General features: G+C 36.8%; 1 protein-coding gene across 1 annotated transcript in view; it reads right to left on the minus strand.

Annotated features, from left to right (window-relative positions):
- The window catches only part of CDYL2 (chromodomain Y like 2), a 241,129-nt gene that overhangs the window by 72,716 nt on the left and 142,014 nt on the right, over nt 1-26,399 (minus strand). The window contains exon 2 of the mRNA XM_031950348.1: nt 9,474-10,065. Within this exon, the coding sequence (XP_031806208.1) occupies nt 9,474-10,065 (592 nt within the window). The remainder of the gene's footprint in view (nt 1-9,473; nt 10,066-26,399) is intronic.

Genomic DNA, 26,399 nt, shown 5'->3' on the forward strand with positions numbered 1-26,399 from the left:
ATTATGGAGTCATTCATATTTTATTTATTTTTAGAAAGAAAAAACCAGGGACCTTGAGAAAGTTAGGAGCTTAGCCAAAAAAGGGAGATAGGAAGCAAATTTTAAGCTCAGTTCTGATTCCAATCTCATCTTCTTTTCACTATGGCATATAGAGCATAAGAGGAGAATAACTGAAATGCGTAATTTTCTAAGATGATCAGCAATCAGCATAAAAGTAATTAACATTTGCATAGCACTTTAATGTTTCTGAGGCACAATCTTGTGCTGACCTTGTAATATTAGCCCAAAGTGGGCTGGGGCAAATGTGGCAGGAGATTTAATGGATATGCCTTGCCCAGGACCACCATGACACTTTGGTATAGAGCAGGGGGAAAGAATGCTAGCTAATGCCATTAAAAAAATAACATCTAAAACTTTAGAGAAACAATTTGAATGGAAGAGTCACTTCCCTGGGACTCCATATAAATTGCCTCTTGACAGGTTAAAGACTTACTAGTTAAGTCTCTCTATTCCTACAAGTGGTTATCCTATTTGGCTCAGGCCTTAGATTTCAGGGTTTCAGTCCTGACTCTGCCTAGATGTGACACTCGGATGCCAAACATGGCATCAGAAAAGAAAGATGATGGGAGAATAAGTGATGTATCTCCTTCCACAACATTTAATCTGTCCCTTCCCATGTTATGACTTGGATCTGATTGCCATTATTCTCAGTACTGATTAGTAATTGTTCAATTCTTATTGCACACATTTTATAGAAGAGGAAATTTCCTTGTGATTGGACTACTAGTGAGTGAGATGTAGTTTGTGAAAAAAATCACTACTCTGGGAACCAAGAGAACAGGGTTCTGGTCCATTGCCTACCACTGATGGATGCCTTTTCTGAATCATGGGAAGCTGGTGACCACGCCGCTGCTTCCTAGAGGCTATTTCTTTCTTGGGGATTTGGGATATTGCTGTCTTCTGGCTCTCCTTCTGCCAGAGTGTTTCTTCTCATGTTCTTGTTGCAGAATCATCGTTCCTGTGCCATCCCATGTCTGTGAATATACTTCAGATCTTGTCCCATGCCTTCTCTTTTTTCTCCACCAGGAAACCCAACAGCTCTGATGAATTCAATTATCCTACCTATGCAGATGACTCCCAAGTCTACCAATCTAACTCCTTTATCACTCTAAGCTCTGTACTGCCATCTCTAAGACCCTGATGGGTGTCTCTAGGGTATTTCAAGCTTCTCCAAACTTCCCCGTTTCTGATGAGGGTAGCACTAGCCTTCCATTTATGCAGGCTTGTAACATCAGACTCATTCTTGAGTCTTGATTAGTCTTCATTCAGTCAGCTGCTAAACCTTGTTAGTTCTACTTCATCAATACCTCCTGCATCCATTCCCTTCTCTCTACTTACACGACTTTTACTCCAGTATAAGCCTTTATCATCTATACTACTGAAGCAGCACATAATTGGGATCCCCAACACCAGGACTTTCCTCTCTCTATAGATGCCAAACTGAAATTCCTAAAATTTAGCTTAATCATATTCCCCTACTCAGGAAGCTTCAGATTCCCCCTATTGTCTCCAGGGAAATCTGCAAATTCCTATATTTGTTCTCTAAAACCCTTCATAATCTGTCTTCAACCCATCCAATATGATTCATATCACTGCATTTTGTGCTTTTATGTCCCAGTCAAACTAGCCTAGTTGTAATTTTCATTTATGACATCCCTTTGGCTCCATCTTCCCTGTTTCAGGAGAATGCTACCCTCCTGAAAGTCACCTCCTGGAATCTGTAATTTCTTCCAAGACTCAGCTCAGGTGACATCTAATTTATGAGGTCTTTTCTTATCCTCCCATTGTTAATGCCTCCCTAACAATTATTTTGCATTCTCTCTTTCTCTCTCTTGATTATATATATATATATATATATACATATATATATATGTATATATATACACACATATATGTATATATATATATACTATTTACATATAACAAATGCAAAATAATTGTTATTTTAAAGTTGATTATTTTGCACTTACTATTTATTTACTCAAATACCCATACACATACATATGTATATTTATTATATACATCTATACATACATATATTCATACATATATATTCCTACAATTGGTAATCCTATTTGGCTCAGGCCCCAGATTTCAGGGTTTCAGTACTGATTCTGCCTAGATGTGATACCTGGGTGCCAAACATGGCACCAGAAAAATATACAAATTTTATATAAAAACTTTAAAATAAGAATTATTTTGCATTTGTTATATATAAATAACAATTATTTTGTTATTTTTCATTTAGATATATAAATAACATTATATATAATTTTGCATTTATTACATATTATTTCATATAATGTACTATATAATATATAATATAGTTATATATTTGTTATATATAAATAATTTTTGCATTTGTTATTTATACATCTATAACATATGTATATAACCTATTTATACATATATAACAAAATAATTGACATTTTAAAATTTATTATGTCCTATGTACATGGTAAATACAAAATAGTTTTTGATATAAATATATCAGATATAAGTGCATAATATACAGCATACATATTTCCCAATAACAGTAATGATATAATAACATTAACTAACATTCAGTAGAATCTGTACCCAGGTACTGTGCTAAGAGCTTTTTAATTATCTCATTTGATACTCACAACAACCCTGAAAGGCAGATGTTGCTATTATCCCTAGATGAGGGAACTAAAGCAGACAGAAGCCTAGTGACTTGCCTAACTTGCCTAGGGTCACAAAACTAGCAAAAGTCTGAAAATGCATATAAATTCAGGTCTTCCTGACTCTAGATCCACTGTGCTATCTAATTGCCTCAATGAGTAAGCCTCTTGAAAGCAGAGACTGTTTAGTTTTTGTTTTTATTTCTGCAAAACCTAAGATAACACCTGCCACACATATTTAATCAATGTTTACTGAATTGAAATGAATTGAGTTTTATCAGAAGTTGCCATCACAGCAGAGAAGCAGAAAAATCATTATTACAAAAAACCAAAGGGCTTAACATCTCAGCTGGAGAATAAATCATTTGCCCCCAGGATGCATCCAGAGTCATTTTGCTAGTCCATTCCCACCTGGGATATCCATCCCCTGTTCAATGATGGATTCCACTCCTCCCCTTTCCACCTAGACCTCCAGATCACAGAACAGGAGCAGGTAAAAGGTAGTCCGTCTCAAGGGTGGGGATCTGGTTCATTGGGGGACAGTCAGATTTTCTTTCCTGTTCCCGCAGAGCTGAAGTTATTACTAAGTCAGTGCAGACTTCCAAAGCTTCATGATCTCCTCTGCAGGTGATGATTCCTCCACCAACACTGATCCTGAGCCACTCCACACTTCAGCAGACAATACAAATGACTTTCTAGAGCAGAACCAATCCCTCTCCTGGTGCTTAACCTCCAGAAGGCAGCTCTGGGCCAGGTTGGACTCTGGGTGACAGATATTGCTGGGTTTGTCAGAGAGCATGATGCCTTAGGATGGCGACTAGACTAGAAATCAAAACACCTGGAATCAATTTCTCTCTCCCTTCCTGAGACAAATTGATTAACTACTGTGGACCTCAGATTCCTCATATGTAAAAAGACAGGGACTACATGATCCATGAGGTCCACTCCAGCTCCAAATCAAAAACCCTGTTTTAAGGATCTCTACCCTCCTAGTAACAGGACAACCTCAACTCACAAATACAAGCCAAGCGCAAACTCTCCTTTCTATATATTAATAATTCAAGACTGGATGTAGAAATTTTAAATAACAACAATAATAAAAATAATTAAATTAAAACTTCCTGAAAGTGAGCAGTTGTGAAGCAGTAATAGACGCTTATTGAGGTTTACTGTTTAGAAAAATCTTGTGCTTCGACAAGCATGTATGAAATGTCTCCTCTCTTCCAGATACTCCTCATAGGGTTGAGTGTGCAGATACCACTCCCAAGGGCCCACCTGCCGGGACTTGGACCCCTCTGGCACAGAACCTACAACCCCTAGCATGGTAGTAAGTCATGGAGGTCCCAGCAGAGAAGGACATCAGCAGAGGGAGCCCCATGGATCCTTGTGGGCCGAACCATCAGAATCCTACCCAGACATAGTAGCAGCTTAGCATTTGTTCTCACAATATGGCTCAGGGGAGTCCGCCTCAATGAGTAAGATGTGTTATGTAAGCCGCTTTTCAGTAGGCTCTGCATTTATCAAAGAGAACCTAAAATAATACAGAAAAGCAACAGCCCACCTCCAAAACACATGCTCCCTTAGAGCAGCCTGGCATTTCCTAAATCCCCCGATCATCATTCTGGGTACTGGAAAAGAGAAAGAAGCATCTTCCTTCTTTCTCCCTCCCTCCCTTTCTTCTTCTTTCCTTCCTTCCTCCCTTCCTCCTTTCCTTCCTTCTTGTTTTGCTCTCTTCCCTCCCTTTCTTTCCTTCCATCTTTCCTACTTTTCTACCTTTCTTCCTTCTTTTCTCTCCTTTTCTTCTCTCTTCTTCCTTTCTTTTTTCTTTCCTTCTTTTCCCTCTTCCTTCCTTCCCTTTCTGTCTCCCTATTTTTCTTTCTCTATTTATTTCTTCCTTCTTTCCTTCTTTTCTTCTTTCTTTTTTCTCTTTCTTTCTTTCTTTTCTTCCTTCCTTCCTTCCTTTCATGTTTTTTAATAGAAAGTAAATAGAAACTATTAGCAGAAATCTTCCCAAAGGCCCCCATTCCTTAAAAAAAATTTTTACTCCCACTGGACAAAAGCACACATTTCAAGCAGTTTCATGGGATATGTATGAGTTTCCTTTTGCTTTTGAGACTAGGAGGAAAGTCTTAGCTATTTAACCTCCTAGCACTAGTAAAACAAATATATATATATATATATATATATATATATATATTTGTTTATGTATATAATATATTATATGTGTAATATAATATATTATGTATATATTATATAATAACCACCTTATAACAACCATATATGGATGGATGGTATTTGATAGCTTACAAAGCAGTTTCAATTCAGTAAGACCAACTGATATATATATCAGTTAACATGTTAAGCATATATATATCAGATAACATGTTAAGCAAAAAGGCTTGGGTTCAAATCCAGCTCGGGTATTTACTAGATAGGTTAATCTGAGCAAGTCACCTAACTTTTTCTCTGTACCCCTGTTTCTTCATCTGTAAACTTTAGAAGTTTGGTCTGACTGCCTCTGAGTTTCTAATCCATGACCCTATCAAAGACAATAATGAAATGTCCCTATTTTTCTTATTTCCCTAGATTTTCAAAATCTAGATAGGAGTTGGTATTTTTATTTCCATTTTATGGAAGTAGAAAAAAGACTAAATGATTTTTCCAAGGGTCACACAGGAATTTCCTGGCCAACTAAAACCTGAATCCAGGCTCTCGTTATTCTTGATCCAATCTACTTTAAATCCTTTTAGTCACAACAATATTGTGCGGTAGAAAGACTGTTGGATTCATAGTTGGGGAACTGAGTTCAAATCAAATCTTTCTCCTTAATTATGTTAGTTTAGGCAAGTCACTTAATTTCTCTAACCCTCATCAGCTTCTTCTACAAAATAAGGAAATGATCTTTCAAGTCACTTTCTCTAACCATGATTGGCTCTTTCTCCTATAAAATAAGGAGATGACTGCATGCATTCTCTCCAATTCTGAATCCACCTTTGAGGGGGAAGAGGATAACTATATATGCCAGGTAGGATACTAAGTGATTCTTGTAAGTAAAATCTCATCTAAGGATTACAATAATCCCATGAGGTAGGTGTTTTTATTATCTTCATTTTATGGTTGAGGAAACTAAGGCATAAAGAAGTGAAGGGAATTCCGAGGATCCCATAGCTAGTAAGTAAGGTAAAATTTGAACTCAGGTCTTCCTGACCTGGCATCTTATCCACTTCATCACCTAGCTGCCTAAAACAATTATTAAGCATCTGCTGTGGGCCAGATACTGTACTAAGTGATGGGAAAATATAGCTTAGAACTCCCACCCATCTGATCTTCAGTAGGTAAACAAGGAAGAGGACAAAGATCTTGTTGGGTCCTAACTTACTGGGACTCCTTTTCTGGTTTCCCTGCATACAAAGAGAGAGAGCAAGATTTCCATAGGGATCATCAGCTGTTGGGAAAAGGCATCATTAAAACTGGCCCCTGCTACATACAGGTCCACATGGCAATCATACCAGCTTCCCTTCCCAAGAACAAAGCTAATGATTCTTTTAAACAAGCAGATCTTACATATGTTAGTCAGTCTCAGTTAACCCATCCTGTGTTTCTCTGGCAGAAGGTACAGGGTTCTTTCTTGAAATAGAAACACCAATGAAGCTAGGATGCTTGCATGTGGGAATCACTAAAATAATACCCACTTTTACTTCAATACATCAAAAGGCCAGGGTTTTAATCACAGAGAATCCCTCTCTGCCTTATGAAACAGTCACAAACTCTTAGTCCTAGAAGGAGCCTTAGAAATCATCCAGTTGTGGGACCAAAGGTTTTTGGATTTGGTGCTGGAGGGGAAATTGGAAGCCAATTAGTCCAACCTCATTTTAAGACAACTGTGACTTAGTAGAGCTGGGATTTGAATTCATGTCATCTACATCTGTGCCTAAAGACCCTTTTCCACTAATTCAAATTAGCTTTCCCAGACCATCATCATGATGGTTTGTGAACAACAAAAGAATTCACCCACCTGAAGGTAAATTGTTGATGATTTGATCCTGGGAACTTAGTCCTTGAAACTATAGGCAAAGACTTTCAAGTTTGAGAGAATTTCCAGAACTTAGGTTCCACTCTCCTAGCTCTCAAGCGTTCAGGGTCCCCTCTGTGCTATGATTAATTGTCTTTATGAAGACTCAAGTCTAAAAATAGTTCTCCTCAGGTAGATCTTTTATAAAGAAAGAGAGAGAATCCCTGACCTCAGAGAGCTAACTTCCAGTTTAATGGGAAAGATAAATCCCCTCTTGAGAAAATTCCTATTCTGAAATGGAGAATTGCCTCTAAATATTCACTGAAATATTATGGAGGAAAATGAAGGTTAATATGTGGTTGGGAACAAGAGCTAAAGCCTTTGATCCCCTAGAAACTCAGAATAGTTTCTAGGTGACCTCCATTGACTGGAGGAGGCTCAGGATTCAACAGTAGCCAGAATGTAATTTTGGTAGGGGAAATATTGTTTGAATAAACAGGATCTTCAGTCTGGAAAAGAAAAAGCTTCAAGGTCTTCAAATATTTAAAGAGTTGTCAATCAGAAGAACTCATGTCTTCTTGGCCCAAGGTCTGATGTGCCTTACATTGCTCCACTTGGCTGCTTAGATGGCCACTAATATGGCCTCCATTTCTGAGATGCAAAGTTTCACTAATCATCTACCAGACAAAGAGAAATCTGAATACGGGGCTAATTCTTGGAACCTCCAGTGAGAGTTTCCTTAATGCTCAAGGATGTTCGGTAGGATGATAGTCTCACTGGTCTTTTTGATGTTCCTCCAACAAAGAACTTCATCTCTTGCTCTGGCCATCTCTCTAACTGGCTACTCTGCCTTATCTCCACCCACTTATTGGCTCTGACTTCTTTCACATCCAGCTAAAATCCTGCCTTAATAGAATTCCTTTCCAATCCATTTTAATTCTAGCGCCTTCCTTCCATTAATTGTTTCATATTCATCCTGATTTTACTCTGGTTAGACACAGGTGTTTGCTTATCGTCTCCCCTATTAGACTGTCAGCTCCTTGAGAGCAGGTACCTTCTTGATTTTTGGTATCCCCAGTGCTGGCCACAGTGCCCGGCATGAACAGTGCTTACCAAATGCTTATGGACTTCCCTAACATTGACTTTATCTGGAGATGTCCCCCTCCCTTCCTGCCACCCCTTCTAGCCCAGCCTCATCCTTCATGATGCCCTGACTCACCCTGCCCTGACCCACCTCCTCCTCACCTGCCTTCCCACTTAGGGCATCTCGATTGCACAGTTCTGCTCTATATGGACCATTCCGTCCCACAGAGGGCTTTCCTGACTGCCTAATATTTAAAAATCTGGCAATGAAACCTAAAACTCTCTCAATGCAGGCAGAAGCAATCCCACAGAAATGAAGGAGGAAGGAAGGGACTAAGTATTTATAGAGCACCCACTATTTGCCAAGCACTTTAAAATTTTTTTTTTGGGGGGGGGAGGGAGGCAATGGGGTTAAGTGACTTTCCCAGAGTCACACAGCCAGGAAGTGTTAAGTGTCTGAGGCCAAATTTGAACTCAGGTCTTCCTGACTTCAAGGCTGGGGAAAGCACTTTTTTTACAAATATTTCATCTTTACAACACTGAGGATGAAGAGGCCATCATTATCCCCATCTTATAGTGGTGGCAAACCTAGGTAGGGTAAATGACTTGCCCAGAGTCACACAGCTTGTGGTGGAGGCCGGGTTTGAGCTTCAGGTCTTCCTGACCCCAGGCCCAGCACTTTACCAACAGCATCACCAGCTAAGTGTGCAGGACCTGAGGCAAGGATTGCAGGCCTGCGACCCTGCAGAGGATACAAAGGGGCTGCTGCGGCCGGAGCTGGTTCAGACCTGCACTCTCTAGCCTCTCTGTACCCTCAGAGCAGTCGTCGTGGGAATTCAGGCATCCCTACCAAGGAGCCAGCTGTCTGAAACCCAAGGGAGATGTGAGCCGGCTGGAGAAGCATTCCACAAAGTAGGCCTTAGCACCCCCTCCACCAAAGTATTCTAGGAAAGGCCAGGGAGAAGACAAATGATCCTGTATATGAGGGTAGCTCTGAAAAATACACAGAAATCCTGGAGAAGAATGAGTCTAAATTCCCATAGACCTAGTTATAGATCCATATATAGAGTTATATATAACATATGCATATATATTATATATATATAAGAGAGAGAGAGAGAGAGAGATAAGTACACACAGGTGTGTACACACATACACACATTTGCACAGTTTCCATGGAGCCATAGACACCAGGGAAATGATGAGAAGAGGGGTAGGGACTTCAAGTTGAATATTTTCCAAGGAGAACTCCTTCTTGTCATGGTACATACAAGCCCCTTGCGGCCATTGTGAATGAGGGGCTTTGGAAAAGACCCCACAAAACATTACTATGAAGGTGTTACCATGGCCTTGGCTCCCTTGAAGTGCAGTCAGGAATTTCAGTTTCATTGTACATTGTGGCTGGTGACCAGACATGTGCTTCAAAGGTTTGACCTCCCCACATGCATACATGTCTATAACTATTGTGGGCCCATGACCAAGTCCATATGACCCTGGGTGAGAAAGATGAAGGGAGAATTACCAGATGTCCGCCCCCATCTAAAGGCTTTGCTTTTTCCCCCACCAGGCTACAGAGGCAGCAGGACAATAATGGCTCCCCAGTGAATGGCACTCTGTCTGCCGTGGGCACAAGAAAACCCAAGAGAAGGTATTTAAGCAGTTAATTCACATACCGATTCCATTCGCAACCACTGAGTCGTGGCTAACTGGACATTCGTTAGCCATATCGGGCTCTCCCTCGGGCTCATTCAAATCCAAGCCGGGCGGGTGGGAGCCATCCCCAAAGTGTCCCACGTCCTTTTCGTGACTGGCATCTCCATTCACTATCCCACTGGGTGCCTTTTTTAATGGCATGATTTGCAAGCCACTGGGTGTAGTTCGGTAAGAAACAGTCTTGGCAGCCCTGTCCCCTCCTGACTGGGGTTTTGAGGTATACCCCTTTTTTGGTTTTTGGAGGGAAGGGTTCATCCGCTTTCGTTTGTGAGAACTCCCTTTGCTCTTCCCTGATTCAGGTCTATGAGACAGTTTCTCGATAGGAGCTCCTCGGCTTTCTCTTAGGAACTTGGGGGTGTTGGTTTGCTTCCCAGACTTAATCTTCTTCTCTCTTGACACATGGAGCCCATTAAACTCATCAATAAACTCCTCGCAGTGCAGTAAATGATGCTCCGGTTCCCATGTGTCCTCATTGCTGCCATAACCTTTCCATCGGATGAGATATTCCCATTTTCCTTTCTTGTTCTTCCTTTTGTCTACGATCCTCTCAACCTGAGATGGAAAGAGACAGAAAATCAGAGTATAAAATCAATGTCCAAAAAAACTCCTCCAAAAAGTAAGTCATTGACAGAAAAGGCAAGTGCCCTTAATGAAAATGAACCTATTTACTTCATTCTAGGTGGGGACATCTAATCTTCAAAGTAGGAACTATCAGTAGTATTCAAGAAGGAAGATTTTATTTTAGGTCATTATTTAACTGAACAAAATCCCACTGTTTTTTACCTTTGGGAGCCTGAAGATCTTGCCAAGCTTGTCCCTATCATCCTCACTGGGAAAGTGATGAAATTAAACTAAGTCAGTCCTGAAGAAATTATCCAGCCCTGGCTTTCCATGAGCTAAGAAGACATTTACCAATTTTGAACCATCTTCCCCAAAGCCAAAGTACTCAAAGATGCTGTCTCTATCTACAGCTTTCATGAAATAGATGCTTTGTGTTTTAAGTCACAGTTCCTTTAAAAAAAAGTAATTGGGTTTTAACCTGGATGTACAATTGTTACCAACTAGAAAGATAAGTGAATAAATGGATGCTGCCCACTGCCCAATTCTTGACAGATAGGTAATGGACTCAAGGTCTAGAATGAGACACACGTTTTTGGACATAGTCAATGTAAGAATTGTCTTATTTTATGATGTACATTTCTTATTTTTAAATTTTTTAATAATAGCTTTTTATTTTCAAAATACATTCAAAGATCGTTTTCAAATTGATGCCTGCAAAACTTTGTGTGCCAAATTTTTCTCCTTCCCTCCCCCCCACTCCCCTAGACAACAAGTAATCCAATATAGGTTATACATGTGCAATTCTTCTAAAAAAATTTCCACATTTATCATAATGCACAAGAAAAATCGGATAAAGGGGGGAGGAATAAGAAAAAAAGCAAGCAAACAACAATAGAAAAAGTTAAAATACTATATTGTGCTCTACATTCAGTCCCCATAGTCCTCTCTTTAGATGCAGAAGATTCTCTCCATCATGTCTATTGAAATTGTCCTAAATCACCTTACTGTTGAAAAGAGACAAGTCCATCACAGTTGATCATCACATAATCTTGTTGTTGCTGTATACAATGTTCTCTTGGTTCTACTTGCTTCAGTTAGTATCAGTTTGTATTAAGTCTCTTCTGGCCTCTCTGAAAATCATCTTGCTGATTGTTCCCACAACATTCATATACCATATTCAGCCATTCTCCAAATGATGGGCATCCTCTCAGTTTCCAATTCCTTGCCACTAAAAAAGTTTTTGCCACAAACATTCTTGTATAAGTGGGTCCTTTTCCCTTTTTAAATGATCTCTTTAGGAGACAAACCCAATGGAGACACTGCTGGATCAAAGGGTATGCACAGTTTGATAGCCCTTTTGGCATATTTCCAAATGATGCATATTTCTTACAAAGACTTCATTTATTTTCTTTTTTTTTTCTGCTAGTGAGGGGATAAAGGGAAGGTAAGGGGAAAAAAAAAGAAAAGAGAAAAGGAAAAAAGGGGACATGCCGAGAAGAAAAAAGGAGATCCAGAAAGAACTACAGATAAGCAGGGCAGTTTTGAAAGTTCCATGTTGGTCTGATATTTTTAAACAGAAAAGTCAGCTGTACTTACTAGAGGTCTGTTGTTTTCCCATCTTACTATGTATATGGAGATGTCTATTTTAATTTGGCATTTGTTAAGAAAAGAATAAAAATAAGTTGTAAAAAATAAAAATTAGATGGATGCTGAGACACAATTTGGTATTTATAAACCCAAAGGTTTCTTTACCCACCTTTCCCTCTCTGGCTACCAACTGGGAAATGGGTAGAAATGCATATAATTTAGAGAAAGAAATAAAAATCAAAAGATGGCAGGATCTCTATGCATTTCATAATGCATCATATAAAATTACAAAAACTCCAGCCTTGCCTCTATTCATTTTTCCTTCCCTTCTCATGGTTAGAATGGGCCCAAATGAAATCTATCTCTATCTGGTGTCCAGCTAATAAAAATACATGGTGTTTATTATATATTGCTTACTGTTAAGTGCTTCATAATTATTATCACATTTAATGATAATAATAATGGGTTATTCAGTTATTCCAAGCATATCTAACTCTTAGTATGTACTCAGTAGTGCTTAGTATATACCAGGAATTGTGTTAAACACTTTACAATTATTATCACATTTAATAACAATAATAATGGGCTATTCAGTTATTCCAAGCATGTCTAACTCTCTGTGGTTCTATTTAAGATTTGTTGGAGGGATTTGTCCTTTCCTTCTTCACCTCATTTTACAGATAAGGAAACTGAGGCAAACATGATTAAGTGACTTGCCCAGAGACACAAAGCTAATAAGTGGCTGAGGCTATATTTGAACTCTTCCTGATTCCAGGGTAGGAATTCTAAAGAAGCTATGTTCTCCTTCTCAAAAACCATGTTTGTAAAGGTATACAATAAAATGTATAGGCTTACTGAGGGAACCCCATTTATACTAAAAAAAAGTGAGGGATTTTTGAGCCTTGTTGCTCAGTGTTTTCTCCCCAAAAAACAAAAATGACAGGAATTCTCCCCAGACCTGGTTATCTTAGCTGCCCAGATATCTAATGATTTTTCTTCTCCCTTTGAAGCCCAAAAGGCTCATCAATGTGACTTTCTGCAGAGAGAAAAAAGAGATGGATTTCTTTCTTCCTCCTTCCTCCCTCTCTCTCCATCCTCTGTTCAAGCTACATTCATAGTGGACTGAAATGCAGCTGGTCCTAGTGTCACCTGCAGCATCTTGTGTTACCTTACTATTTAACCTGCCCAGCTGAAAAGGAACTGGAGAGTCATATAAGGGGGTCAGGACTCTAGCAACCCAAATCCCCTGACCAGAAATATAGAGCCACTTCACCATACCAAGAAAATAGTCATTCTCTTCCTTAGGATATAAAATAAATTCCTGAAATTTGTTACTTGAAATACATTAGAAATGTAATAGCAATTAAAAAAAATTCCAACTAACACAGGTATAATGGGAAAAGGACTGATCAAAAGAGCAAAGTTTCATTTTCAGTTAGGACATTTATTCTACTTATATGACCATGCACAAGTCATAAATTCTCCTAAGCCTAAATTTCCCCATAGTAAAATGAGAAGGTTGGGCACTTTCAGGTCAAGAGGACAAGATGAAAGACCTTGGGAGAGCCCAATTCTCCCATAAACACCCCAACAAAGATATATAAAGGAGCCAAATAAAGTCAACAATCATTTATTAAATGCTTGCTGTAAGGCAGGCACTGTGCTAAGCAATGGAAATTTTTTTAAAAGGCAAGAACCAGCCCTTATTCTCAAGGAGTTCCAGGGAAACAGGTTATTTGTACAGAAGATAAAAACGGGATAAACTGGAGATAATCTCTGAAGGAAGGTGCTAACACTAAGCAGGACTAGAAAAGGCTTCCTGCAGAAGGACTATAGCAAAGACCCTTAGAAAGCCAAGAGGCAGAGAGAATAAAGGAAAGCATTACATAATCTGGAAACAGTCAGTAAACATCTGCTTGGGAGAGGAAGTATTGGGAAAAAGCAACAAGAAAACTAATGTCACTGGAGGACAAAGGATGAGAAGGGGGTGAGGTATGAGAAAGATTGGAAAAGTAGGAAGGGGCCGGCTTGTGGATGGTTTTATAAGGGAACCACTCAAGTCTATTAGAGGGATCTATCAATAGATAGAGTGCTGTGCCTGAAGTCAGGAAGAACTGAGTTCAGAGGGTCTTGGACACTTATTATCTCTATGACCTTGGGCAACCTTGACTTGATCCACTGGAAAAAGAAATGGAAAACCACTCTAGTACTTTTGCCATGGAGAGGGTCACAAAGAATAAGATTCAATGGAACAATTGAACAACAATGAAGCTTATTAAGTAGAGAGGGAAAGGTTGATGTGTTCAGATTTGAGCACTAGAGAAATCACCTTGACAGGTGAGTGGGAGAAGTACTGGAGAAAGGAGATCTGCAGAGGGTACACCAGAAGGTTAATCCAATGATCCAGGGAGAGGTGATAGGGATGTGCACCAGGTGGTGAGTTCAGTTTTGGACATGTAGAGTTTAAGGTATCCATGTGACATTCAGTTGGATATGTACAATGGACAGTTGGGAATGCAAAATTCAAAGACATAAAAGAAGGATTTGATTAATAGATCGAGAATCCTCTAAAAAGAGATCTATGTCCTGTTCAAACTGTAATCAAGGAGAATAATGAGCCAGCCTTGGACTGCATAAGAAAGTGGCCAGAAGTCTATGCATCTTCACAGAGGCCCTATGCCAAGGGAAGTGGAAGCCAAATCAAACTGTAATAAATCTTACTGGGATCTTGGGTATAGGCTGTTAGAGCAGGTAAGAAGGAGCAGAGCCAGCTCCTAATAGATTCAGGGATTGCTCAGGGCATCCAAAGCCATAGCAAGAGAATCACAGTGAGTGCAGCATGAGGCTGCCCTTTAAGGGAAAGAAACCAGTGTTCTTGGATCTTTCTAAAGACTATGAAGTAACTGTTGCTTTTTTTTGTTTTGGTTATTATTTTATGTCACTTGAAAGAGACAGGTCAAATTACGTTTTGGTGGCAAAGCCATGCCAGGAGCCCTGCAGGGGAGCTCAGACCAGCATATCATCCATATCCAGTCCACCCTCATCCTTACAGCTACAGCAGAAGCAAGGACCAACACTTACCCTGGAAATAACAAATAAAAGAAAGTCAAATTTAAGTTTCAGATTGTGTCCCACAAAGATTTTATTCAAGGTAGAAAAAGAAAGTAAAAAATCTATGAGGAGGATCTGGACTAGGTAAAGTCAAGGCAAGAAAACAGAATTAGAACATTTTCATTTTAGATAACTAATGTAAAAGAGATTTTTTTTTTATCCACTCACTTAATTGTAGATTCTTTCTCCATTTAACTTATTTGTAAATAAGGAGAAAGAAAAAAAGGGGGGAAATATAAGAAATTATGATGGAGGGAAATATACAAAATTAACTGAACTGTTATGAATTGCAACAATTAAACATGAATGGTGTAAACACACTCATAAAATGGAAATGAATAGTAGAATATATCAGAAAGCAGAATCCAAAAATATGCTGTTTATAAGAAATACACCTGAAACATTCATAACCATTTGTAGTAAAAATGAGGGGATACAAATGAAGGGATGCCCACCAATTGGAGAATGGATGAATAAATTGTGGTATGTGAATGTTATGGAATATTATTCTTCTGTAAGAAATGACCAGCAGGATGAATACAGAGAGGCTTGGAGAGACATACATGAACCGAGGCTGAATAAAATGAGCAGAACTAGGAGATCATTGTACACTTCAACAACAATACTACATGATGACCAATTCTGATGGACGTGGGTCTCTTCAACAATGAGAGGATTCAAATCAGTTGCAACTGATCTGTAATGAAGAGAACCAGCTACACCGAGTGAAAGAACACCGGGAAATGAGTGTGGACCACAACATAGCATTGCCATTCTTTCTGTTGTTGTTTGCTTACATTTTTGTTTTTTTCTTCTTAGCTTTGCTTTTTTACCTTCCTTCTAAATCCAATCTTTCCTGTACAATAAGATAACTGTATAAATATGTATACATATATTGTATTTAACATATATTTTATTTTAACATATTTAACATGTATGGGACTACCTACTATCTAGGGGAGGGGGTTGGGGGAAGGAGGGGAAAAGTTGGAACAGAAGTTTTTGCAAGGGTCAATGCTGAAAAATTACCTATGCATATGTTTTGTATATAAAAAGATATAATAAAAAATAAAATTAAAAAAATGAGGGGGTAAAGCATAATTTATCATGCTTTAGATGAATTCAGTCAAGCCATGATCACAAAGTTATTGTAAAAACAAATATGGCAAAAAAGAAATGTGTAGGGTACCTGTTTAAAGATAGTATAGAAAAAAATCATATCTATATCTATGTATATATCTATATCTATCTATATATATCTATATCTCTGCACCAAATGTATATGCACAATATCCCAGTACATCTCCGTATTCAAAGGAAAAGCAAACTGAACTAAAGAGATTCAGCAAAACTAAATATTAGAAAATATTTTAAGTGTTAGAATATTAGAAATATTCAACAAATATTATAATAACAAACAAGGCCTGAATAGAATTTCAGAAAAATTGAATGTGAGAGATCTCTGGCAGCCACTGAATGAGAATTTATAAATATTTCTCAGTTATTTCTGGTACTTTTTAAAAAATTGGCCATATGCTAGGGCATAAATAGTTCATAACCAAATGTGGGAAAGCAGAAATATTAAACATATCATTTACTAACCACAAGGCAATAAAAATTATGATCAATAAAGGGCATTTGAATAAAGAATTCAAACTTAAATGGATAATAAATAATATAATTCTAAAGACTATGTGGGTCAAAGAAAAATTATAAAAACATTAAATAATTTCATAATGAGACAAGCCATCACATTTGAGATGCAGCCAAAGCAAATTATTAGAGGGAAATGCATTTTCATCAACAAAAAATAGAACAAATCAATGAATTGGGCATACAACCAAAAAAAAAAAAAAAGGCAGAAAATCTATACTTATTTTAGTTTTTTTTCAAACGGATAGGCCATTTTTTTAATGCTTCAATCTGTATTCAGATACAATCTGTTCTTTCTCTGGATATGGATAGTATTTTTTTTTCATCATAAGTCCTTCAGAGTAGTCCTGAATCATTGTATTGTTAAGAATAGCAAACTTATTCATAATTGATCATCCCAGAACATTGCTATTACTTTGTACACAGTACATTTCACTTTGCTTGAGTTTACTGAGGACTTTCCAGGTTTTTCAGAGAGTATCCTGTTCATCATTTTCTACAGAAAAATAATATTCCATTATAACCACATACTACAATTTATTCAGCCATTCCCCTATTGATGGGTTTCTCTCCTCTCACTTTCTAGTCTTTTGTCCTGAGAAGGGAATTGCTATAAATATTTTTGTACATGTAAGTTCTTTTCATTTTTTAAAAAAAATTCTCTTTTGGGATTCACACCTAGTAGTGGTATGGTTAAGTCAAAGGATATGCATGATATAGCCCCATGGTCGTTATTTGTACCTTTTGATCATTTATCATTATACCTTTGTGAGCCTTGTTCATATTTGTAGAGAGCCGCAAATAGTGGGGGAACTCTGGGTAAGGCATAAGACCCTTCAGCCTAGAGGGAACCTGCTGACAAAGTCTTGTTCAGCTCCTCATCTCCCCTAAGGGCTCTCAGCTTTCCTGAGAAGTCAAGGATGGCGTGACCACCTGTGTCCTACTTGAATCAAGGAATACTTACAGTAAAGAGGCACTTACATATCAATAGCAGGATACTTATAGTTAGCACTTGCTCAATATGATGTAATGATGTAATGGTTCTCTAGTTAGCACATGCTTAGTGTGTTGTAATGATAAAATCATACTAAGGTATTTAAGGGCTGAGAGGACTTGAAATAAAAGACCTGTGTGAGGCAAGTGGTGCCCATAAGTTTAATACTGGGGAGAGGGGTAAGGGGGAAAAGAAAGAGAAAATATAATCTGGGGATGATAAGATGGCAGGAAATATAGAATTAGTAGTTTTAATCATAAATGTGAATGGGATGAACTCTCCCATACAGCAGAGGCAGATTCCAGATTGGATCAAAAGCCAGAATTCTATAATATATTGTTTGCAGGAAACACATTTAAAGCAGGGCAATACATATAGAGTAAAGGTAAAGGCTAGAGCAGAATTTATTATGCATCAGGTGAAGTAAAAAAAAAAAAAAAAAGCAGGGGTAGACATCCTTATCTCAGATCAAGCAAAAGCAAAAATTGATCTAATTAAAAGAGATAAGGAAGGAAACTATATCTTGCTAAAGGTTACCAAGGATAATGAAGCAGTATCAATACTAAACATATATTTACCAAGTGGTATAGCATCTAAATTCCTAAAGGAGAAGTTAAAAGAACTGCAAGAAGAAATAGACAACAAAACCATAATACTGGGAGATCTCAACCTTGCACTCTCAGAATTAGATAAATCAAACCATAAAACAAAACAAATAAAAAGGTAAATAGAATATTAAAAAAGGTAGATTTTTGGAGAAAACTGAATGGATACAGAAAGGAGTATACTTTCTTCTCAGCAGTTCATGGAACCTATACAAAAATTGACCATATAGTAGGGCATAAAGACCTCAAAATTAAATACAGTAAGGCAGAAATAGTAAATGCAGTCTTTTTAGATCACGATGCAATAAAAACTACATTCAACAAAAAGCTGGGGGTAAATAGACCAAAAAGTATTGGAAACTAAATAATCTCATCCTAAAGAATGAATGGGTGAAACAGAAAATCATAGACACAATTAATAATTTCACTCAAGAGAATGACAACATGAGACAACATACCAAAATTTGTGGGATGCAGCCAAATTTTCCCATAAAGGGAAATTGTATATCTCTGGAGAGTTATTTGAATAAAATAGAGAAAGAGAAGATCAATGAACTGGGCTTGCAACTTAAAAAGCTAAAGAGTAAATTAACCCCCCCACCCCATCAAATACCAAACTTGAAATTCTAAAATTAAAAGGAGAAATTAATAAAATTGAAAGTAAAAAAAAATCTATTGAATTAATAACTAAAACTAAGAGTTGGTTTTAAAAACAACAAAATAGATAAACCTTTGGTAAATTTGATTAGAAAAAGGAAAGTGGAAAATCAAATTGTTAGTCTTAAAAATGAAAAGGAAGAACTTTCCACCAATGAACAGGAAATTATAGCAATAATTAGGAGTTAATTTGCCCAACTTTATGCCAATAAATTTGATAATCTAAGTGAAATGGATGACTACCTTCAAAAATATAGCTTGCCCAGATTAACAGAGAAAGAAATAAATTGCTTAAATAGTCACATTTTAGAAAAAAGAAATATAACAAGCTATTAATCAACTCCCTAAGAAAAAATCCCCAGGATCAGATGGATTTACATGTGAATTCTATCAAACATTTAAAAGACAATTAACTCCAATGTTATATAAACTATTTGAAAAAATAGGGAATGAAGGACTCCTACCAAATTCCTTTTATGACACAGACATGGTACTGATGCCTAAACCAGGTAGGTTGAAAACAGAGAAAGAAAATTATAGACCAATCTCCCTTATGAATATTGATGCTAAAATCTTAAATAAAATATTAGCAAAAAGACTACAGAAAATCATCCCCAGGATAATACACCATGATGTGTGTATTATGGTGTGATGTGGTGTATGACCAAGTATGATTTATACCAGAAATACAGGGCTGGTTTACTATTATGAAAACTATTAGCATAATTGACTATATCAATAACCAAATTAACAAAAACTATATGATCATCTCAATGATGCAGAAAAAGCATTTGATAAAATCCAACACCCATTCCTATTAAATACATTTGAGAGTATAGGAATAAATGAGCTTTTCCTTACAATAGCCAGGAGCATCTCTTTAAAACCATCAGTAAGCATCATATGTAATGGGAATAAACTGGAACCATTCTCAACAAGATCAGGAATGAAACAAGGTTGCCCACTATCACCATTACTATTTAATATTGTATTAGAAATGCTAGCTTCGGCAATAAAGGTTGAGAAAGAGATGAAAGGAATTAGAGTAGTTAATGAGGAAACCAAATTATCACTCTTTGCAGATGATATGATGGTATACTTAGAGAACCCAAGAGATTCTTTTTTTTTTTTAATTATACCTTTTTATTTACAAGATGTATGCATGGGTAATTTTTCAGCATTGACAATTGCAAAACCTTTTGTTCCAACTTTTCCCCTCCTTCCCTCCATCCCTTCCCCCAGATGGCAGGTTGACCAATATATGTTAAATATGTTAAAGTATAAATTAAATACAATATATGTATACATGTCCAAACAGTTATTTTGCTGTACAAAAAGAATCGGACTTTGAAATATTGTACAATTAGCCTGTGAAGAAAATCAAAAATGCAGGTGGGCAAAAATAGAGGGATTGGGAATTCTATGTAGTGGTTCATAGTCATCTTCCAGAGTTCTTTCGCTGGGTATAGTTGGTTCAATTCATTACTGCTCTATTGGAACTGATTTGGTTAATCTCTTTGTTGAAGATGGCCATGTCCATCAGAATTGATCATCATATGGTATTGTTGTTGAAGTATATAATGATCTCCTGGTCCTGCTCATTTCACTCAGCATCAGTTCATGTAAGTCTCTCCAGGCATTTCTGAAATCATCCTGCTGGTCATTTCTTACAGAACAATAATATTCCATAATATTCATATATCACAATATTCAGCCATTCTCCAATTGATGGGCATCCACCCAGTTTCCAGTTTCTGGCCACTACAAAAAGGGCTGCCACAAACATTCTTACAGGTCCCTTTCCCTTCTTTAAAATCTCTTTGGAACCCAAGAGATTCTACTAAAAAGCTATTAGAAATAATCCACAACTAGCAAAATTGCAGGATACAAAATAAATCCACATAAATCACCAGCTTTCTTATATATCACTAACAAGAGCTATAGATAAAGAGACATTCCATTTTAAATAACTGTCAATAGCATAAAATATTTGGGAATCTATCTGCCAAGGGAAAGTCAGGAAGTATATGAGCAAAACTACAAAACACTTTCCACATAAATAAAGTCTGATCTAAGTAATTGGAAAAATATTAAGTTCTCTTGGATAGGTCGAGCAAATGACAATACTACCTAATCTATTTATTTAGTGCTATACCAATCAGACTCCCAAAAACTGTTTTAATGACCTAGAAAAAATAACAACAAAATTCATCTGGAAGAACAAAAGAGAACTAATGAAAAAAAAAAATCAAATGAAGATGGTCTAATTGTACCAGATCTAAAACTATATTATAAAGCAGTGATCACCAAAAACATTTGGTATTGGCTAAGAAATAGAGTGGTTGATCAGTGGAATAGGTTAGGTTCACAGGACAAAATCGTCAATAACTATAATAATCTAGTGTTTGACAAACCCAAAGACCCCAACTTTTGGGATAAGAATTCACTGTTTGATAAAAACTGCTGGGAAAATTGGAAATTAGTATGGCAGAAACTAAGCATTGACACCATATACCAAGATAAGGTCAAAATGGGTTCATGATCTAGGCACAAAGAATGAGATTATAAATAAATTAGAAGAACATAGGATAGTTTACCTCTCAGACCTGTAGAGGAGGAAGAAATTTGTGACCAAAGAAGAATTAGAGATTATTATCGATCACAAAATTGAAATTTTTGATTATATCAAGTTAAAAAATGTTTGTAGAAACAAAACTAATGCAGACAAGATTAGAAGGGAAGCAAGAAACTGAGAAAATGTTTTTACAGTCAAAGGTTCTGATAAAATCCTCATTTTCAAAATATATAGAGAATTGACTCTAATTTGTAGCAAATCAAGCTATTCTCCAATTGATAAATGGTCAAAGGATATGAATAGACAATTTTCTGATGAAGAAATGGAAATTATTTCTAGTCACATGAAAAGATGCTCCAAATCATTATTGATCAGAGAAATGTAAATTAAGACAACACTGAGATACTACTACATATCTCTTAGATTGGCTAGGATGACAGTAAAAGATAATGATGAATGTTGGAGGGGATGTGGGAAAACTGGAACACTGAAACATTGTTGGTGGAATTGTGAATGCATCCAACCATTCTTGAGAGCAATTTGGAACTATGCTCAAAAAATTATCAAACTGTGCATATCCTTTGATCCATCAGTGTTATTACTGGGCTTATATCCCAAAGAGATCTGAAAGAAGAGAAAGGGACTCGTATGTGCAAAAATATTTGTGGTAGTCCTTTTTGCAGTGGCTAGAAACTGGAAATTGAATGGATATCCATTAATTGGAGAATGACTGAATAATGTGGTATATGAATATTATGGAATATTATTGTTCGGTAAGAAATGATCAGCAGGATGATTTCAGAAAGGTCTGGAGAGACTTACATAAACTGATGCTGAGTGAAATGAGCAGAAGCAGGAGATCATTGTACATTTCAACAACAATATTATATGATGATCAAATCTGATGGAAGTTGCTCTCTTCAACAATGAGATGACCCAAATCAGTTCTAACTGTTTAATAATGAAGAAAACCAGCTACACCCAGCGAAACAACTATGAAAAATAAGTGTGGACCACAACATAGCATTTCTACTCCTTCTGTTTTTGTCCGCTTGCATTTTTGCTTTCTTTTTCAGGTTATTTTTATCTTATTTCTAAATCCGATTTTTCTTGTGCAGCAAAATAACTATGGACATGTATACATATATTGTGTTTAACATGTACTTTAACATATTTAACATGTATTGCTCTACCTGCCATCTATGGGAGGGGGTGGGGGGAAAAGAGAGGGAAAAATTGGAACAGAAGGTTTTGCAAGAGTCAACGCTGAAAAATTACCCATGCATATATGTTATAAATAAAAAACTATAATAAAAAATAAATAATTTTTTTAAAAAAGAAAACATGAAGGATTTATCATCATGCCCTAGAAAGCATCTTCATTTTTTTCCCATCAGAACCTTGGACTCTTTCCTCTCAGATCCTAGACCCTAAGAGGTGTTTATATCTCATCTTATTCTGGAAGCAGGCCTCTAAAAAACTCTGGCCATCTCTAAGCCTCTTCTCCCATTCCCTCATATTTTTTACCTTTCCTTTATGTGCTGTCCTTCCCCATCCCAACCATTTCCCCCCTTCAGAATGTAATTTTCTTTATAGCATGAATTGTCTTATTTTCAGCCTTTGAAAAAAATCACCATTTAATATGGTACTAGGTAAAATCTTACTACATGCTTTCCATTTATTAATCCATCCATCTGTCCATCTATCTACCTATCTATCCATCTTTTTCTCCTTTTCTATCTACCTTTTTATCTACCAATCTCTCTCATTTTCTATCTGTCCATCTATCTATATACCTACCTTTCTGCCTATCCATCTCTTTTTCTTTCTATTTACCTTTTTATCTACCAACCTCTCTCCTTATCTATCTGTGAGAAAGAACGTTAGACAAAGTAGAATTCTTATCTGAATGATCTCTTAACTCCCTTATCTTTGGTTAATTGTCCTCCAAGAAAAAGCTATTACTACAAATTTCTAAGAGGTAATAATAGCAATTTCTCATGTTCTTTATGGTATTCAAAGAACTTTATATACTTTATCTCACGTGATTGTTAAGGGGACAAAAGTCAATGATGTTATTATCCAAACTTTTACTGATATGGAAACTGAGGTTCAGCGCTTAAGTAAAAAAGTATCATACTGATTTTCTAAGCAGTATTAACTGTAATAGCAATAGTACATATTCATACAGTGCTAAGGCTGTCAAAGTATTTTATAAACATTATCTCATTATTTCACAACAACCTTGGTTGGTAGGTGCTTTTATTATCCCTCTTTTACAGATGAGGAAATTGAGGCAGCCAAAGGTTAAACCTAAAGTCACATAGCTGCCGAGTGTCCAAGGCCAGAAATACTCAGGTCTTCTTGACTCCAGGAATAGTAATTTAGCCATTGTACCATCTAACTGCCTTTAAGCAGGTGCTAGAGCTACAGGTGAGCACCTGTGGTCAGTTACATGCCCATTCATTTGCTTCTATCCCCATCTACAGTTTTTCAACAGACTTCTACCTCTCCCTCCTGAACGCCACATTCTGGACTGCAACGTCAGGGTGGCAAGTCCCTTTAATGTTTACTGATATCTCACAATTAACAAGTTGACCCTCAGCACTGAGTATTTGGAGTTGTATGGTTGCATTAGCACAGGGGACTCATGTCTTAGAGGAGCAGTCCACAATGATTTATTATTAAAGAACTTTTGAGCTATTAAAGCCCTTTCATAGTCCTAATAGTAGGTAAAAACTGACAATTAAAGGTAGGGTCTTCCTAACTCATCTTTAAGGACAATTTGGATTATTAGAAACTTATGTTTGCATACAATCATCTGCCAGTCTGCTGCCTTCATAAACAATCTCAGGAATTTTTTCTCCAAGATCTAGCTCTATCTGGCATTCTACCTTCCAGAAAAGATTAATTTTAACTACTGCAAACTAGTAAGTTTTGCTGGGCATTCACTTTCTAGATCATTTGTAAAAAAAATGATATTCTAGAGATACAAAACAATTTGAAAAAGTCAAACTTGGAAAGGCTAGGTTCAGTCATTGATGTTCAGTCATCCTATGACCCCATATGGCTTTTTTTCAGCAAAGATAATAGAGCAGTTTTCCATACCCTTATCCAGTAGATTAAGGGAAACAGAGGCAAAATGACTTGCTTGGGAATATACAGCTATTGATCATTTAAGCCAAATTTGAACACAGATCTTCCTGACTCCAGGATTAGTAGTACTCTATCCATGGAGCCACCTAGCAGCCTCCATAGAAAGATAGGCAGATTGATACACTGTTGGTGAAACCATAAATTGATCTGACTATTCTAGAAAGTAATTGGAATTTAAAGAGGTAAAATAAGAAGTATAAATAAAATAAGACTTAAAATGTAAGATAATATTAGTCCTTGAGTCTATTATTTATATTTCTACATCTAGAGAGGTCTTCCTGATCTATATTTTGCTATTTGACCCAGATGGCTCGGGAAAGAAAAGTGAGACAGGTAACCTCTCAGAGCCTTCCCTCATTTCAATCCAATTCACTTGCATGTGAATCACCTCCCTGATATCATGGTCCACATAGAAAACAAAGAATTACATCCAGAAAGGCCATTATTTATCCCCACTTTATTTTCCCACCATCACAATAATAAAGTACTTAAAAACATGAAAAGTGTTTTTATTTTTATTTTTATTTTATGAAGTAGAGAAGGCAAATATTATTTCCATTTTACAGATAAGGAAACTTAGAGAAAGTAATACATTAAATTATGATCACACAACTTGTAAGTGACAGAGGTTCCTTTAATTTCATGCAATTTCATTTTTTTAAACAACCTTTGATAAGGAAATATCATTTTAAAATCTAAATAAATCAAAATAAATAATTCCATTTTATAGATATTGTCAGTTAATTTTCTCAAAGAATCCTGGTGAGCTTATGAATCACTATTTATTCCTACTTTTTCCTCATTCCCAACATTCTTTAAAGAAATTGCCAACTTGCTCATAATCATGTCTACCATGGAAGTGAGTTTCATGGTTCCCTCTAGAGTTGCTTTCATGCATGGAAGTCAAGGTAGCCATATGCCAGGCCCCCATCTGGGAACTTCAGGGTTTGCTCATATATTCAGACTAATTTCCACAGTACCATCATTGATTCTTTCTATAACCAAATGCCCAAAGATTCAAGTTTCACATTTCCGCAGACCAGGCTCAATCCTAGAAATTACCCTAAAAAAATCATAATAAGAGGTTTTCTCCCCTTATTATGATCCTAATAGGTTTACTCTAGAAAAAATTTCAAAATAAAATTGACGTCTAGGTTTGCACACATAAAAGTAATGAGATTCCCAGGGCACGTGTAAGCACTGAAGGAAACAATACTTTAATTGGATACAGACCAGTCTTTATTCTATTCCACAGAAAATACAAAAAGTTCAGAGAAAGAAGCACATAAATAAATGCATAAAACACAGGAAGGATTCACAATAGCCTATAAACAATTAAAACAATGCTCTTCCCTCTTTTCTGAGTCCTATTTTTTCATCTAAATTCCTGCATTTCCTGGAAAGGAAGTAAATTTGAGGTTATTACATATTCAGTACACAGGCATCCCAAGGAGTCTCTTTCACCCCACAAATACCCCAACAGTATCTATCATATTACTCTGAGGGTTCCTGGACTCATAGAAGGAAAGTGTATTTGGGATTCTTAAGTATTTTCCCATTTCCTTCTCTTTTCGAGAGACACACTGCTTAAACCTTCTTTTTCTTGACATGTCTCCAACATGGGGTGACATATAGTAACTTTTGTGGCAGAAGTTACTCAGAAATTCCCCTTTTCTGCTAGAATGCCAGATTCTAGAACTGTTCCACCTAGGAAACTCCTCCACCAGGATTAAAAAAAAAACAACAACAAAAAAAACAAAAACTTGTCCTAAAACCTTCAAACTTGGAGATGCTAGAAAAGCAGCCCTCAAGAGCTCTCTCAATTAAGTGATGTGGTTCTTTCTCCATATCTGCCAAGTAGTTAAGAGTTTACACCATTGCTTCTCCAATCCAGGAACTTGCTAGAAACTTTCCTCTTGGCCCACAGGATCAAGCATATGCAACTCCCTATGGGTTTTTGCCTTTCAGCAATCACAAAATGCTCTTG

The sequence above is a fragment of the Sarcophilus harrisii genome, chromosome 2, assembly GCF_902635505.1.
Source record: "Sarcophilus harrisii chromosome 2, mSarHar1.11, whole genome shotgun sequence".
Taxonomy (NCBI): Eukaryota; Metazoa; Chordata; class Mammalia; order Dasyuromorphia; family Dasyuridae; genus Sarcophilus; species Sarcophilus harrisii.